Source organism: Oratosquilla oratoria, chromosome 2 (assembly GCF_046742065.1).
Source record: "Oratosquilla oratoria isolate Oo_2021 chromosome 2, ASM4674206v1, whole genome shotgun sequence".
In the NCBI taxonomy this organism is placed as follows: domain Eukaryota; kingdom Metazoa; phylum Arthropoda; class Malacostraca; order Stomatopoda; family Squillidae; genus Oratosquilla; species Oratosquilla oratoria.
The window spans coordinates 15,537,763-15,556,697 of NC_134778.1; the positions used below are offsets into that span (position 1 = coordinate 15,537,763).

Sequence of the window (18,935 nt, forward strand, 5' to 3'; positions counted from 1 at the left end):
TGTTTGAGATTAAATTTCTGATAAGTATGGTATGGGTTACTAGGCTGGACAGAGTGAGAAAAAAGGAGGTGAGGAGGAGAGCAGGGGTGGAAAAGGAGTTGGGAGATAAGGTGGATGAAAGAGTATTGGGATGGTTTGGACACATGGAAAGAATAAGTGAAGAAAGATTAGTAAAAGGAGTGTGGAAGGCAGAGGTGGAGAAAGTGAACAAGAGGGGGCAACAGAGGATGAGATGGATGGATGTGGTAAAAGGGGTGTTGAGAAAGAAAGGGATGTCTGTTCAGGAAGTAAGGGAGAAGACAGAAGATAAGTGAGAATGGTTGTATATGGATGATGCTGTGATGCACAGAAAGGAGGTGGAGGATAGGGGAGGTTAGGGAGTGGTTATGTATTTACCTAGTTGTATTTTGTAGGAAGGGGAGCTTCACTCATGGTGTCTCGGCTTTGTATCTCAGTGTCTAGTTTGCTCTTAAACTCATGAATGGTTTTTGCACACACGCTTTCATTGCCCAGTTTGTTCCAAGTGTGAATGATATTTTGACATGGCCCATAGGGATTTCTCCCCATCTCTTTTTCTGCATGAGGGAATGGAGAGGGGGGTCACCTATTAAATGAAGTGGCCTTGCTGTGGATGTGCTGTGTCTTGTTGAATTGCTTCTGATCCTGGACAATGGGCAAGATGCAGGGATAACCCTTCATCCAGGAAGACCCAAGAAAAGAGGGATGGAAGGAAGAGTGATGAATGGGAGTGGAGTGGGTGGGGATGAAATGGATGGGAGTGGAATCGTGCCTTTTGACTTCGGCTATCTCCTTGTAAGGGGAAAAAAGCCCAAGAGACCAGAGTTAAACAGCTTGTGGGTCTCTTAGGTATAGGCATGTAGCCATGAATGAAGGAGTTCAGTAGGATGTGAATTACGGAGTAAAGGAAGCAAATAAAGATCTAGGGGGAGATAAAGTATTACAAAAAATATGTATCTGGAGATCAATGCAGAGGAACTTGTATGAAGGAGTAATTGTGCCTATGGCACCCTGTATGGGGCAAAGATTTAGAATATCAGGAAGGTGGACAGGAAGAACATGGATATAATTGGGAAGCACATAAAGCACTCCAACAGCTAAAACAAAAATATCACTTTAATTGAACTACAGGAAACAGAGATGGGATATTACAAGATGAACTTAGTCCTATCCACTCTCTCCAGCCTCTCTCCTATTAGACTTACTTCCAACTCACTGCCATCCTTTGTACATCTAATCACCTTGCTTTTTTCCACATTTACCTTCAACTCTCTCCTTTCACATATCTTCCCAAACCCCATCACTAACTGCTTTACTCCCTCCTCAGACCCTGCCACAAGCACAGTGTCATCAGCAAACAACAACTGGCTCACCTCCCACTTTCCTCATTTTTCTTTAACTATCTCCAGTCCCCTGCCCATCACCTTCTCCTTTAATTCCCACACCACCCTATCCATGTACACATTGAACAGCCATGGTGACATGACACATGTAGGAAGTAGATAGCTTTAGGTATTTGGGATTGCATGTGGCAGGAAAGGGAGTGGAGGTGGAGGTAAATTGTAGATTGAGAGAATCAAGTAAATGCCTTTGGGGATTAAATATTGTCATGAGAAATAGGTAACTGGGAATGTGTAACCTGTAAAAGGTGTAGTTACACAATGGAGCATATTGGTAGCAAGTTCTATGGACAGATTCCTTAAAACAGGGTTAATGATATCTTTAGTTTATTTTCAGGTAATAAAGATTTCTTACAAAGGGGAAAAATCTCCCCTGGTGAGATAGGAGAGAGAGTCTCCCCAGTCTCTCTGTCTGGTGAGCACAGTCGCCTCCTTATATAGTAAGAATTGCCTAGTTAAGCATGTTTGGTGTAGTTGTCACACAGAAAACTTGTTTGTGATAAAATATACATTATACGGGTGTTAGTTGTATTGTATGGGGTTTAGTTATATTATTGGTGGATGTGGCTAGACATGGCGTATATATTGAAGTTACGATAATGTAGTTGGGGTAGGTATAAGAAAGGGGTCAATGAACTGTCTGGTGACATTAGGTACTTCCTTGTTGGATGATGGCGTGATGGCATTGTTGTGACATGTTTGCATTCTCTGCATCATGAGTTTGTGATTGAGAAATGTGAGGTTAGCAAGATTGGAGGTCTTGGTAAAGAAGAGCACCATCGTGCATGCATGTAGATCACATGTCATGGTGTGTGACCTATCATTATGTTAGTAATGGTTACAAATGGATGCTAAGAAGAGATTATATGAAGAAGTGATTGTGCCAATGGCAATGTATGGGGCAGAGACTTTGAATTTAACCACTTCAGTACAAGTCAAATTCTTGCACGCAGCATCAGCTGCTATATGAATGATACATCACACTACTCACATTATAAAATATAAAGTCACTGCTGTATTACTCTTTCTCTTTTACTCTGAATAATAATAAACACAGAAAATGTGATCAAACCAGTTCACAGATACCGGGGTTAACTCATGTACAACTACAAAAAATATATGTAATCAAGGTGCTGATATTCTCATGTACCCACTTCCACCTCATGATGCCTACATATGCATCATTGTACTAAAGTGGTTAAGAGAGACAGAGAGGAAAAGTTAAAATGTATTTGAAATTTAATGTCTGAGAACTATGGTAGGGTTTACTAGGTTGGATAGAGTGAGAAACGAGGTGAGGAGAGCAGGAGTAGAAAAAGAGATGAGAGACAGGACTGATGACAGATTATTGGGATGGGTTGGACATATGGAAAGAATGCGTGATGAAAGATTAGTAAAAGAGATGTGGAAGGCAGAGGTGGAGGGAGTGAGCGGAAGGGGACGACCGAGGATGAGATGAATGGATGGGGTGAAGGGGGTGTTGAGCAAGAAGTGAATGTCTGTTGAGCAAGGAAGGGAGAAGGAAGAAGATAGGGATGTGTGGAGAGTGACTGTGTATAGATGATACATGATACTGTTATGCAAGGAAAGGAGGGGTGGGGGTGTTTATAAGTGAATGATATTTTGATGCAGCCTGATGGGATTTCTCCCCATCTCTTTTTCTGCACAAGGGGATGGAGAGGGTGGGGTTGCCGATTAAGTGAAGCAGCCTTGCTGTGGATGTGCTGTGTCTTACTACATTGTTTCAGACCCAGGGCAGTGGGTGGGATACAGGGATGACCCGTCATTCATAAAGACCTAAGATGAGGGGTTGACAGGGCAGTGGATGGGAGTGGAATGGGTGGGAGTAGTTAAATGCTTTTGACTTGGCTATCTCCCTTCTAAGGGGGAAAAAGCTCTAGGTATATAGATAGAACTTAGTCCTGCAAATCAGAACTAGACAAATGTAAAATTATTAAAACACTTTAAACCATGGAAGATCTTACCTGTACTGAGCAACGTCTGATGCTATAAATATTAATATCAGTTGTATCCGAGATAAACTGCAAAACTGATTGTTTCTCTTCTTCTGTATTGTGGAAGACAAGATGAGCCAGAATGTGCTGGAAAAAAGTTTATCAAATATATCACAAATCATGTGCAGATTAAACCTATTTACATTAGCATGTAATATCTTTATCTTCAATCTAAAAATAAATCAGAGGGTTAGTTTCAAACCTATAATAGGTATGTATCTCCAAAAGCCTACAATACTAATAATTATTGCCTGAAGTTAAATCCATACAGCATCAATGGCATTAATTTAACACTGCAACATTCAACTAGTCTGAGTGTCAATGGTGTTAATTTAACCCCTTCACTACGGGCCAAAATCTCGCGAGCAGCATCAGCTGCCAGACATGTGATGTTGCATCATAATACTTGCATTATAAAAAATAAAGTTACTGCTGTATTGCTCGTTCTCTTTCACCCGTGAATTTTGATAACCATAGAAAATATGATGAAGCCAGTTTACAGAGTATGGGGGTCACGCAGGTACAACTACAATATATATAATCAAGACGCCGACATCGGCATCCTTGCGTACCCACTTGCTCCTCATGACACCTACGTAGGCGTCATCATATCGAAGGGGTTAATGCCAAAATAGTTGCCATGGCAGTTACTTCCTAACAAACTGGCTTGGGTGAGCTGTGTGGTTTCCATATATCCCTACAAGACATGGCAGATGTATGCAGTGGCTGAAGCCTTTGCAAACAGTTACATAGAATTTTGACAAGTTATAAATGTCCCAAAAGAACATGAATGAGAGGGGAAGAATTTACTAAATTTACCACCTTACCCTGTCAACTCACCGTAGGCCTGTATGTCTCCTTGATATCATGCTAACAGTGGTCACAGATGCAAGATATATTCATCTGTGAGCACTTTTTTCATACTATATACTTATTCTATGTTATCCTCATATTATGCAAATAATGAAAATTTTAAAACCAGCCGACATCATCACATATCTGAGTACAATGGGCTGACACTATATAGATAAATGACTAGGAAACCAGAACCCAAAAGTGGCTGTTTATAGTCCTTAGGCTTGTAGGACACTGAATACAATTAATCTAAAAACTTCCACAATTAAATCTACTGATACCTGGAAATGATCAATGAGCATGTCCCGCAGCCGAAGCCCCATACATGCAGCTAGTTCCTGAAGAAGAGATGGCAGCTTTTCCCGTGCAGCCCTTACAACAGAATATGGCAGTAGGTATGGAAGTTGGGAGGAAACAAAAGTTCCTACATCACCACTACCACTGAACCTGGAAATGTCAATAAGTCAACTTAAGTGTCTTGTATTTCTCTGACAGGAAATCTGCAACACCCAAAGCAACTATCAAGGCCTTTTATACACATCTTCTCACATGACATGTAGTACAGACACTTGTTGACTATTCTCTCACCATCTTACCCTCTATATTAATCAAATCTATATTCACACCACCCAGAACCACAGCTTTCCTATATTCAAACTTGGCCACTGCCTCCTCCATTTTTTTTTATAGAAATTTCTAGTATCATAACTTGACCACTTCTATGACTCCTGCCTCTTCCTGATCCAGCTGTGGTGGCAGTGGTAGTAGTGCATATTGCACAAGGCAACTGAGATGGAGTGAGAGGACTAGGGATCCTCCACTTTGTATTTCCTACAACAAAATGTCAAGTCTTTATCCTGGTTATTTACTCATTAGATCTGACTCCTCATAGTTAGTACCCGTTAGGGTTACAAAGAGCAGGATGCCTAGTCCCATCACTCCATCCCATTTTAACTACCTTTTACTACCTGAGTAGGAAAATTCAGTGGCAGTGTTCTTTCTTCCCCCTACCACATGGTGTGTTAGGCAAAAATGGAAATATATAAGTGGATGGAGAGGGGAGGTCGCCGATTGAATGAAGCGGCCTTGCTGTGAATGTGCCGTATCCTACAGCATTACTTCTGACCCAGGGCAGTGGGCAGGATATAGGGATGACCATCAGTTTCATTGCATATACTGCTTTCTTAACATTCCCTTAGCCATGTCTTGGTAAATATCCAATTCTATAACAGACCCATTAGGGTTTAAATCAAATAAAGGCCACAGGTCTTCTGGGGTAACATATTGATTAAATGGGATTAACAGGGAATATTTTCCTTGAAAGTTTGATAAGTTATAAGAATAAGTTAAATGATCACATGAGATGAAGGAGGTGAAAAGGAGAGTAGATATCAAAAGGGGGAGGAGTATTACAGACAATTTTGAAAGTAGTAAAACGGTATTTTGGAAGGAAGTTAACCTCATTATTTATTTCAGTATTTTTTAAAAAATAACTCACTTCCTTGTTTATTTCAAGATACTCTTTCATTAGATCCATAATCTGATTTCATGAAGGGTAATGGGCATGGATTGGAGATGGTTAAAGAAAATAGAGAAAAATGAGAAGCGAGCTTGTTGTCAGTTGCTGACAACACTGTGCTTGTAGTAGAATCAGAGGGGGAATTAAGGGAGTTAATGATGGAGTTTGGAAAGGTATGCAATAGGAGAAAGTTGAAGGTAAATGTGGGTAAAAGTAAGGTGATGAGATGTTCAAGGGGAAAAGATGGCAGAAAGTTGAAGGTAAGTCTTAACCCATTCAACTCCGATGACAAGATGTCTTGTCATTTGGTCAAATAAAACAAAAAATCATAAAACACCAAAATGTTTGATCAAACACCAGAAAAATATGACGTCAGTCCTCGCTTCGCTGCGAGCGAAGCGAGGATTGACGTCATATTTTTCTGGTGTTTGATCAAACATTTTGGTGTTTTATGATTTTTTGTTTTATTTGACCAAATGACAAGACATCTTGTCATCGGAGTTGAATGGGTTAAAGGAGAGAGTCTGGAGGAAGTGGCTAAGTTTAGGTATTCGGGGTCACAAGTGGCAGGAATGAGAGGAGTGGAGGTGGAGGTAAATTGTAGATTGTGAGAAGTAAGTAAATGCCTTGGGGGATTAAAAAGTGTCATGTGAAATAAATATTTGGGAATGGATGCAAAGAGATTATATGAAGGGGTAGTTGTGCCAACAGTACCATAAGGGGCAAAGATTTGGAATTTAAGAGAGGCAGAGAGGAAAAGTTTAAATGTTTGAAATGAAAGTCACCCTAATAAACTTGCAGTGATTATCACCATTCATTATTCTTTAAATTTTACATATACCATTGTTTAACTCTTTTCTGGAGCTACAAAAAACGTAGATCATAAAGATATCCATTGTGGTTCAAGTTATGCAATAATTAATACTCAAACTGCATTTTTTGATGATTTTTAAATATGGCATAGAGCATAGTATGCAGTTTTATACAGTCAGTATGACCCATCTGTGGTCCCACAGACTGCATAAAACTTATGTATCCAACAATCCATATAGGGAAACTCCATACACACTAATAATGAGATAGTATCAATCTTTTGTCTCTATACCAGTTCACATATAACTAAATACGACAGCATTCTTTTTACAATTAAACTTAAGCTAAGGTAAATTAACTGCACAAATACTATAGTTATCTAATGTGTGGGATCATTTTTTAGTGAATTACACATTAACTATGTCAAAGTTATTCAAGGACTGTTTGGGGGTAAACCAGAACTAACTTGTATAAATATGCAAATTTTATCTTTATGGTAGCTTTGGTAGTGCCAACAGTACACAAAAATGAAGAACCAACTACATTCCTACACAAAATTTTGTATAAATCATTACCTCATTGTCCTGGTGTCCCAATCAAAGACAGCTGCAATGTGACTCAGTCCATCCATTACATCCCCTTCCTTGACAGTTTCTGCCAATAACTGCAAAATTAAAAAATACATACATATATACATACATATACCAAAGGCCTTACATGGGAGGTAGCCAAAAAACAAAGGCATAAAAAACACTCCCACCCATTTCATCCCTAGGATTTATTATCAAATACAATTAAATTAGATAAATAAAAAATCTTTCAGAACAAACCTGTGCAAGACTCTGACGATATGTTGAGTAAAGTTCTTTCATATGCAAACCACTGTTTCTTGCTAACTCCTGCATTATCATATGAGCTTCTGCAATCACTAAACGATTTGAACTGAGAAGGCACACTAAAAGAATTTGGAGGACTTGGATGGTCAAGCTGGTTAATGGATACCTTTAATAAAAGATAAAAAGAGAATTGTGTAAATAATGCATATTTTAATCTACATATGAATGAATGGCCATTTCAACCATATGATGGGCATGGAAAAGTCAACACATGACTAAGTCTTTGTGGGAGACAAATATAGACAAGTTTTCTCCAGTCTCCTCACTATGTCCCAAATTAGTTGCCTTTTGTGACACAGGTCTACATGAGATTACATTTGCAGCATTCTTATCCTTCCACCACAAGAGCACAAGAAAAGACATGAATTCTGAGTAATAGTAAAAGAGGGATTTAATAAGGGAAGCAGAGGAATAGTAAGATTTAAAAAATTACTTAGTATTCCTCTGTGAGTGGAGATTTGTCTCTAAACATAAAAGAATGATATATAAGCCAGTTTTATATCGGACCCAGGGAAGTGGGTGAGATGCAGGGATGACCCTTCATCCAGGAGGAGCCAAGGTGAGAGGGAGGGATGGAAATCTGTAATGAAAGGGTGGATAAATATGTACCAAGACAAAAACAGGAAAAATAATATAATAAGTGCTGGTTTAACAGAAAGTGGGACAAGGAAGATAAATGATAAATGTGGGTAAAAGTAAGGTGATGAGATGTACAAGGGGTGAAAGTGGCAGTAGACTGGAAGTGAACATTAAGGGAGAGCGACTGGAGGAAGTGGATAGTTTTAGATACTTGGGTGCAAGTGTAGCAGGAAAAGGTGGAGTGAAGGTGGAGGTAGAATGTAGATTGAGAGAAGCGAGTAAATGCCTTGGTGGTTTAAAGAGTGTAATGAGGAATAGACATTTGGGAATGGATGCGAAGAGGAGACTGTATGAAGGAGTGATTGTGCCAACAGCACTGTATGGGGCAGAAACGTGGAACATAAGAGAGGAAGAGTTTGAATGTGTTTGAGATGAGGTGTCTGAGAAGTATGGTGGGGGTTACTAGGCTAGATAGAGTGAGAAATGAGGAGGTGAGGAGGAGAACAGGGGTGAAAAAGGATTTGGGAGAGAGGGTTGATGAAAGAATATTAGGATGGTTTGGACACATGGAAAGAATGAGTGAAGAAAGACTAGTAAAAGAGGTATGGAAGGCAGATGTGGAGGGAGTGAACATGAGGGGACGTCCTAGGATGAGGTGGATGGATGGGGTGAAGGGGGCTTTGGGGAAGAGGGGAATGTCTGTTGAGGAAGGAAGGGAGAGGACGGAAGACAGAGGTGAGTGGAGAATGGTTGTATATGGATGATGTTGTGACTGCATGAGGAGGAATAGGTGGGGGGGTGGGGGGTGGGGTAGTATGTGTGAGTAAATTTTGACGCAGCCCGAAGGGATTTCTCCCCGTCCTCTCCTTATATGCAAAGGGGGACGGAGAGGGGGGGTCGCCGATTAAATGAAGCGGCCTTGCTGTGGATGTACTGTGTCTTGCGACACTGCTTCTGACCCAGGGCGGTGGGCAGGGTTCAGGGATGACCCGTCATCCAGGAGGTGCTCAGATGAGAGGAAGGGTGGGAGGGGTGTGGAGTGTATTTAGGGATGAAATGGGTGGGAGTGTTTTTATGCCTTTCCTTTTGTGGCTACCTCCCTTGGAAGGGGGAAAAAGCCTTGGTATATGTATGTATGTATGGGACAAGGAAGAAAAAAAAAAAGGATAAATCTTGGAAAAGATGGAAAAAAGAGAAGAATACTAGAAAGTGGCAAATATATATCAATGAAAGGAATGACTATGTAAAACTATGCAGGGAAGCAAAAAGAAATAATGAAAGACATAATAGATGACTGTACGGAATGTATGGATCAACCAAAACTATTTCATAGATATGTGAATGGTACATTGAAAGACAAGCATGAAACTGAGAAACTACACCAGGGGAATACTGAATACACAGAAGATATAGAAATGGCTGAGGTCATGAGTACCATATTTTCCGGTGTATAGTGCGCGACTTTTTTCCGTTGGAAGGGCCTAAAAATGGGGGGTGCGCGTTATCCGGTGGTGTGCATTATCTACGGCCTACGATAAAAATTCTGCGGCTGTGTGTGTAATTTTTTTTTCACAACAACGTGACGATGTTGGCCGTCACAAAGTCGGGAGGCACACTTCTCCGTGACGTTCCATGAGAACAAGAACAGCCATGGTGACATGAAAGAATAAGCCAGCATGGGCTACCGTATATAAATATTTGGTATAGGCAGGTATCTATTGAATCTTATTTTTCATGTTTAAATAGGCCTAAACACCATGAAACATGATCAATATTTATGATATTTGCCCATGTTCACAGCATCTTAGTTTGAAATTTTATGTTGGCTTTGTTGCTTCACTTTAGGTATGGTACAAATTTCGTTGCGGCCGTTCATAAAATCGTGTCAAACACCTGACTACAACACCCTCTTTCGGGAGTTATATTAACTAAACATCACCTCAATGAGAGACTGTCCTATTTCACCACTGTCATTGCAGGTTCAAAGCTAAAACGAAACAGTCTGTAGTTTGTTTCAGTATTAAATAAAAAAAATGGTAAAGACGAATTATTTCCTCAAGATATAAAATGAACATTTTCTGTAAAAATCCCGAAATTTTTCTGTATATTTTACTTTCAATAAACTTTTTTATATCATATTTCCAAACTATTTAAGCTACAAAGTAATAAGGGACCAACGCACAACATGAGTCATATACCGGTACATGTAGTTCCGACTTTTTCTTAGTTGTGTCCTGATTGATGCCTAAACTGACACTTAATTTAGTGACAAATCAACAGATTTCCCAGCGGTGGCTCTAGCCAATGAAAAATACTTCTTCATGTAACCTCGTTCACATGATATAAATACCGAGGTAAAACTGCGCTATAGACAAATGCGATCGGGCATGCGCATTATACGTCGGTGCGCGCTATCTGTGTACTGAGATAACGAAGTGCATGGGTGCGCATTATAGCCCGATGCGCATTTTAAGCCAGAAAATACGGTAAACATTTCAAGTCTGTTTTCACTAGAGAAAAAGTATGGCACTGAAATGAATACCGAGAAGTGAAATCCTCCCATTTGGGAAATAGTAGTAACACAAGCTGAAATAATGGATCAAATAACAAGCCTTGATGTCAGGAAATCGCACAGCCTGGATGGAATTGCAAACTGGATGTTAAAGGAATGTAAAGAATAATTGGTAGGCATATACCAAGGCTTTTTTCCCCCTTACAAGGGGGGTAGCCAAAAAGAAAAAGGCATAAAATCATTCCCACCCATTCCATCCCTAAATACACTCCACTCTCCTCCACCCTCCCTCCCATCTTAGCACCTCCTAGATGATGGGTCATCCCTGCACCTTGTCCACTGCCCTGGGTCAGAGGCAGTGTCACAAGGCACAGCACATCCACAGCAAGGCCGCTTCATTAAATCGACGACCCCCCTCTCCATCCCCACATGCAGAAAAGGAGAAGACAGGGAGAAATCCCTTCAGGCTGTGTCAAATTTTGCTCACACATACTACCTCAACCCCCATTCCCCCACCCATTCCACCTCATGCATCACATCATCCATATACAACCATTCTCCATTCACCCCTGTCTTCTGTCCTCTCCTGTCCTTCCTCAACAGACATTCCCCTCTTCAACAAAAAGCCCCCTTCACCCCATCCATCCCTCTCATCCTTGGATGTCCCCTATGTTAACTCCCTCCACATCTACCTTCCATACCTCTTTTACTAGTCTTTCTTCACTCATTCTTTCCATGTGTCCAAACCATCCTAATACTCTTTCATCAACCCTACCTCCCAGCTCCCTTTCCACCCCTGTTCTCCTCCTCACCTCCTCATTTCTCACTCTATCTAGCCTAGTAACCCCTATCATACTTCTCAGACACCTCATCTCAAACACATTCAAACTCCTTCTCTCTTCCTCTCTTATGTTCCATGTTTCTGCTCCATACAGTGCTGTTGGCACAATCACTCCTTCATACAGTCTCCTCTTATCATCCATTTCCAGATGTCTATTCCTCATTACACTTTTTAATCCACCAAGGCATTTACTCGCTTCTCTCAATCTACATTCTACCTCCACTCAACCTTTTCCTGCCACATTTGCACCCAAGTATCTAAAACTATCCACTTCCTCCAGTCACTCTCCCTTAATGCTCACTTCCAGTCACTTTCACCCCTTGTACATCTCATCACCTTACTTTTACCCACATTTATCTTCAGCTTTCTTCTATCACACACTCTCCCAAACTCTGTCACCAACTTCCTCAATCCTTCCTCCGATCCTGCCACAAGCACAGTGTCGTCCGCAAACAACAGCTGGCTCACCTCCCACTTTTCTCCATTTTCTTTAACCATCTCCAAGACCCACTACCCTTGCATTTACCTATCGCACCACCCCATCCATGTACAAGTTGAACAGCCAGGGCATTCAGCACATTTAGCAACTCCCTAAAATACTCTGTCCATCTTCCTCTTAATGCCTTCTCTTCCATTATCATCTCTCCATCTCCACCTTTTACCTTTTCTTCTCTACTTGATTCGCCTCCTCTTCCTCTCTTAATTTCTTTCCAAAACATCTTTTTTTACATTAAAAAAAAATACATATACTGTATATATATATTTATATATGTTTCATTGAAGAAAATAGCAATTGATGCATTGATGATCTTCTTGTGTAGAGTTTCAATATGTCTAACTATAGACTTGGCTTCAGGAGGTAAGTTTGCTATCGCTGGTCCAAAGGACATGATTCAACCTCAGAAGGGAGAAGAGTAGCGTTTTACTGGAGCTTGACGTTTCGTACACTGTGTACATTTTCAAAAGCAATGACAAAGGTCAGAATACATAGACTTATATACTAAAAGAGAGGATCATAGTGAACATAAAGAGAACCAATAGGAAATTGTGGTGTGAGGGAACCTATGGGAGAACAGAACGCCGTATATGGATCAGCCAATCAGGGGCTTGGAACGCCGCGTCAGGAAGTAGGGGTCATCAGTCGCGTATTAGACTTCGGGCGAAGCACATCTCTCCTAGCGGACGGTATGACCATGAATTCCTGTGACTGAAGGTTTATGGTGGGCATCTTGTCTCGTATGAGGAGGGCCTCAAGGATCTGTAGCCGTCTTGTATCTTGGGCCTGTCCTAGGATTTTAGTGTTTTCAGCCATTGTCTGTCTGGTAAGAGTAGTGTTGTGGTGAGATTCTGTGTGTGTCTTAGGTGTACCATTTTGTAAGTGTAATGTAATTCTTCTTGAGAGTTTAGTTGTGCAGTATCCTATGTATGAAGAATGAAGGGACTCACAGTTCCCTTGTTTACAAGAGAATTCATACACTAGATGACTACGTTGCAACTCAATGAAACCTGTCTACAGGAAAAGCTGCTGCCGAAATATACAAATATATATATATATATATATATATATATATATATATATATATATATATATATATATATATATATATATATATATATATATCACATACAAATACTCTCTTTTCTTCCTCAACATACACCAAATACTCGCCTCCAGAAGCACATACATAATCATATTGCTTACTGCTCCATCAACAGACTGAAAACTAACACACTACAGTATGCAAGACCACCTGACATCCATTCTTCCGAATGCTCTCTCCCTCAAGAGGACAGAGTCCACCTGGCCATGTTGCGGTACAGTCACCATCTAACCATTCTAAATTATCAGAAGTGGATGGATGAATGCATTGCAGATATCTGTCCAGGATGTAACATTTCACCCCACACTATTAAGCACATTACGGAGGACTGCACTGTACACAATCATGCACACCAACAACACAGCATATACTCAGTATGGGAATTTTGGAAAAATCTCATTCCAGCCATGGCATTCCTCAAGGAGACGGGGCTGCTTGGCTAGACAGCCTAAGGAAATTCATCATCATCATCCCTCTCATAAGAGAAGTAGCCAGTCAAGGCATGCAGCACCCACTTCCCCCACTCATTAAAGGTTGGTAAGGGTTAAAGGTAGATATAAAGAATCAATTGATGTGTTCACCATGTTTATCTGCATTCATCCAATATTGAAAAAAAAAGTTATTAATACTCACAAATCAAGTTAAATCCCTGTAGCAATATTCAAAAGAAAATAAACCCACACTTACTTGACAAACTCCCGTACAACATTTAGTACCACATGAAAATTCTTCATTTCATTTACTGCATCTTTTAAAAGGCTTGAAAGATGATCAAATATCAATGTGGCTGAAGCCTGGTCAATGAAACTTGTTACCTGAAAAAAAAATATATATATACACATATACATATAAATATACATTAGATCTGTATCATAGCATAGCATAGCTCTCTTCCTGTATAATACAACTAGGTAAACACATTAATTTTATAGATTAATTGCCATATTGGGATCCTAAAAGCAGGGTGACATATAATCAGTACTTTAGGTACTGTTTTTAAGGTGTCTTTATGAACAAGAACCATAAATCATTTGTCCATTTTAGAGTGATATCTCTACTCATAAAGGAGTGATGATGTTTGTACATTACTGTTGTTCCTCCTGTATGCTATTACTTACACACAATATAACACAAACTACAAAATAGTAAATTGGCATGAGTACATGGAGGAAATACTCAGAAAAGAAATAAAGCAGAGGATGAGATAGCAGTAATCATTTGTAAAACCAGAAAGGGATACATTCCAAGAACGTCTATCTTTATACCAATAGGCCCCCTTATATGGGAGGTAACTAGCCAAGGCATGCACCCACCCTAACTAATCATACATTCGTCACCCATTTCCCTTATATCTTAGCTCCTTGTGGATTATGGGTCATCCCTGTCCCATGTCCACTGCCTAGGTCAGAAGCAATGCAGTAAGACACAATACATCAACAGCGAGGCAAGCCATTTCATTTACACATGAACCCTCTCTCCTTGTCCCCTTGTGCAAAAAACAGGGAAGACAAGGAGAAATCAATTTCAGCTGTGCCAAATTACTGTCCATTCACAACCATTCTCCATTCACACATATCCCCAACCTTCTATCTTCCCTACTCAACAGCCATTTCCCTTCTCCTTAAAGCCCCTTTTACCCCATCCATCCATCTCCCCAGCCCACAAACCATCTTTGTGCACTTTGTCACTTCCTCCTTGAAAGATACCTATTTTTTTTTTATCTATTCCCATTTCCCCTTTATCCCTCACCCCCCCCCACTTCTCTCAGCTTCCCCTGGTATTCCTTCTCTTTATTTCCACTCAACTGGTTTACTCTCAGCACCTCCTTACCTCCCTCCCTTCTCCTTTTCCAATTTTCTTCAACTCTCAACTTCCCTTCTACCAAAAGATTATGACACTCCCCCATTCTCTCCCCTAAGAACATGAATGTCCAGAACCTTTCTAGTCCTCCCTTTGGGCACCACTACATAATCCATTCATGCCCTATCAACCACTCTTCCCTCCAACATCTTTTTCCATGTGTATTTGTGCTTGGTTCTCTTCTTGAACACTGTGTTTGCTACCATCAACTCCCTTAACAAAAATCCAACATCAACTTTCCACTATAATTCTTACCTGGCACCACAAACCTCCCTACTATTCATCTATTAAAAGGAAGCACTTAATTAGTAGACAGAAAATTTGTTTTCACATGAAAATGTATTGTAAATTAATCAGTATATCACATAATTAGTAATACATGCATATACTAATGGCTTCCCCCCTTACAAGGAAGGTAGTCGAAGTCATAAATCCACTCCCACCCATTTCATCCCCACACACTCCACTCACATTTACCACCCCTCCCTCCCTCCCTCTTTTCTTGGCTCCTCCTGGATGATGGGTCATACCTGCATCTCGCCCACTGCCCTGAGTCAGAAGCATTGTAGCTAGACACAGCACACCCACAGCAAGGCCACTTCATTTAAATGGTGACCCCCCCCCCCTGTTCCTTCATGCAGAAAATAAGAGGACGGAGAAAAATCCCTTCTGGCTGTGTCAAAATATCATTCGCACATACTCCCTTGCACCCCCATCCCTCAACCACACCCTTCCATGCATCACAGCATTATCCATACACAACCATTCTCCACTCACCCCAACCTTGGTTGCCCCCTAATGTTCACTCCTTCCACCTCTGCCTTCCACACCTCTTTTATTAATCTTTCTTCACTCATTCTTTCCATGTGTCCAAACCATCCCAATATTCTTTCATCAAAAATAGATCCATTACCTTTTGAGGTTCCCATCTGAACACAAGGAAGGGTAACTGCCTGCAAACAGACTTTGCTACTAACTCATCAGAATGCTTCAAGTGGCCCAGAATTTGTTTTGTCATTTCTGGAGTAATAGTAGCATGGTGAACTACCGATGTTAAAGCATTCAGCAGAGCTACTATGACAGAAATATCCTGGTGACTTAGCAAGCAATAAAACTGGGATAGGAGTGATGGATCAACAACTTGTTTTTTCTCTTGAATGTTTGTTTTTCCTTCCTGGGACTCTCCTTCATCAAATGGCTGACACACTGTACAATGAAGAATATCAGGTTTGCAAATAACATCCATACTCCTGAAATATCAGAAAAATTACAAATAACATCTAATAAAGACAAGTGATTTCCATACTTCATATTTGACATCAACCATTTACAATTACTAAATTCTCATTAAATTTATCCCTATAAATTGGATCTGTAGGTCCTCATTTACTACAATTATCTGATACATATACCAATGGCTTTTTTCCCTTTACGAGGGAGGTAGCCAAAGTCAATGGCATAAATCCACTCCCATCCATTTCATCCCCACATATTCAACTCCTATTCACCACTCCTCCCTCTCTCTTTTCTTGGCTCCTCCTGGATGATGGGTCATACCTGCATCTCACCCACTGCCCTGGGTCAGAAGCAATGTAGCAAGACAGCACATCCACAGCAAGGCCACTTCATTTAATCAGTGATCCCCCTCTCCATCCACTCATGCAGAAAAAGAGAAAATGTGGATAAATCCCTTCAGGCTGCAACAAAAAATAATTTACACATACTCCCTCACCTACCCCCCTCCCCCACCCACTCCATTCTATGCATCACAGCATCATCCATACACATTCTCCACTCACCCCTATCTTCTGTCTTCTCCCTTCCTTCCTCAACAGACATTCCACTCTTTCCCAATACCCCTTTTACCCCATCCATCCATCCTATACTTAGTTGCCCCTCCTATTCACTCCTTCCACCCCTGCCTTCCACACCTCTTTACCTAATCTTTCTTCATTCATTCTTTCCATGTATCCAAACCATCCTAATACATCAACCCTATCTCCTAACTTCCTTTCCATCACTGCTCTCCTCCCCACCTCATTTCTCACTCTACCCAGCCTAGTAACCCCTATCATACTTCTCAGGCATTTCATCTCAAACACATTTAAACTCTTCTTCTCTTGTGTTCCATTTTTCTGCCCCATACAGTGCTGTTGGCACAATCACTCCTTCATACAATCTCCTCTTATCATCCATTCCCAAATGTCTATTACTCATTACACTTTAGATATTCAAGAAGATTTAGATAAAATATAGCAGTGGTCTGAAAATTGGCTAATGAAATTTAACACAAGTAAATGCAAGGTCATCCAGGAGGTGCTAAGATGGGAGGGAGGGTGGAGGGGTGTGGAGTGTATTCAGGGATGGAATGGGTGGAAATTATTTTATGCCTTTCCCTTTTTGGCTACCTCCCTTGTAAGGGGGAAAAAGCCTTGGTATATGTATGTATGTATGTAAATGCAAGGTTATGCACATACATAAAAATAACAGTATGATTACATAAGATAGAGGAGGCAAAGAGGAGAGCAGATGTGAAATGGGGTAAGAGTATGACAAAATTTTGAAAGTAATAAAAAGATGTTTTGGAAGGAAATTAAGAGAGGAAGAGGAGGCAAATCAAGTAGAGAAGAAAAGGTAAAAGGTGCAGATGGAGAGATGATAATAGAAAAAAAGGCAGAGAGAGGAAGGTGGGCAGAGTTTTTAGGGAGTTGTTGTTGTTGTTCCCTAGACTGTCTGTGTGAGCAGTCCCATCTCCCCAAGGAATGCCACAGCCGAAACGGGGTTTTCCCACAAATCCTTTATGGAGTGTATGTTGTGTTGTTTGCATGCATGATTGTGTATAATGCAGTCTTCCATGACATGTTGAATAGTATGGGGTGAAGTGTTACATCCTAGGCATTTGTCCATAATGTGGTCATCCAGTCTCTTCTGGTAACTTAGAAGGGCTGGGTGGTGACTGCATCACAGTCTGGCCAGGTGAAATCTGTCCTTTCGTGGGAGAGAGGATTCAGAGGGATGGATATCAGGGGGTCTGGCATGAAGCATTGTGTTGTCTTTTAGTGTATTGATGGAGTACTGAGTGATGTAATTATGACTATGTTTCTGGAGGCTGGTATTTGGTGGTTTTGGAGGAAGAGAAAAGAGTATTTGTGTGTGATATATATATATATATATATATATATATATATATATATATATATATATATATATATATATATATATATATTTTTTTATATTTTTTTTTTTTTTTTTTTTTTTTTTTTTTTTTTTTTTTTCCTTGGTGTGTGGGTGTTCTGCTATGTAGTGTAGCAAGTGTGCTGTGTTTGTGGAGGCTGCAACAAGTGTTTGTGTGTTTCTCATGTCAAGTTGATCTTTGAATTAGAGGACTTTTGTTTCATAGTGTAAGTGGTCTGTAAGTGTTGTATATGTGCACCCTGTAATTGTTTTTAATGTTTTGTTTTGTATGGGGTATTGGTTGCATGTTATTGTGGCAAAGTAACATGCAGTTGATACTTTAGGGTCTATATGGGGTGCCCTTACAGGCCAGAGCCAAACATCATTTTGTCTGTGATAGAAGAAGACTGTTCATAGAGAAATGATGACACTTTTATCAGACTGCAACTGTCCCTCTATTATGCTGTCTCCCAACCCCTTGTTACTGTCCTGTACCATTTCTCTGAACATTCATTTCCTTTATTCGCCTACCCTGTGGTGGGGGAAAAGAATGCTACCACCAAGTCTTCCCACTTGAGTTGTAAGAGGCAATAAAAATTGGCACAGGGGATAGGATTAGGAGTCCTGCTACCTGTAGCCTTAAAGGGGACATTACTAAAAAAAGTAAAGGCATAAGAGGATCTAAGAGTTTTCCAACCAGTACTCTAAGTTTTCGGTCTTTTAATGTGCGTGAATGTGGTACAGATGAGAGTAAAAGGGAAGGGATAGTCAGTACGTTTGTGAGAAGAAAGATGGATGTGTTGGCATTGAGTGAAATTAAGTTGAAAGGGAGGGGCGAGTGTGAGTTTGGGA

The 18,935-nt window shown here is 40.4% G+C and overlaps 1 protein-coding gene across 4 annotated transcripts in view; it reads right to left on the reverse strand.

The window, feature by feature from the left end:
- The window catches only part of LOC143037248 (serine/threonine-protein kinase atr-like), a 144,077-nt gene that overhangs the window by 73,954 nt on the left and 51,188 nt on the right, over window positions 1-18,935 (reverse strand). For all 4 annotated transcript variants that reach the window (XR_012967459.1, XM_076205391.1, XM_076205379.1 and 1 more), the window contains exons 14-19: window positions 15,823-16,159; window positions 13,737-13,864; window positions 7,451-7,622; window positions 7,196-7,284; window positions 4,570-4,735; window positions 3,404-3,520 (exon numbers count right to left, since the gene is read on the reverse strand). Coding sequence is in view for 3 of the 4 variants with exons in the window: in XM_076205391.1 (XP_076061506.1) it covers window positions 3,404-3,520; window positions 4,570-4,735; window positions 7,196-7,284; window positions 7,451-7,622; window positions 13,737-13,864; window positions 15,823-16,159 (1,009 nt within the window). In the remaining variant the exon portion in view is untranslated. The remainder of the gene's footprint in view (window positions 1-3,403; window positions 3,521-4,569; window positions 4,736-7,195; window positions 7,285-7,450; window positions 7,623-13,736; window positions 13,865-15,822; window positions 16,160-18,935) is intronic.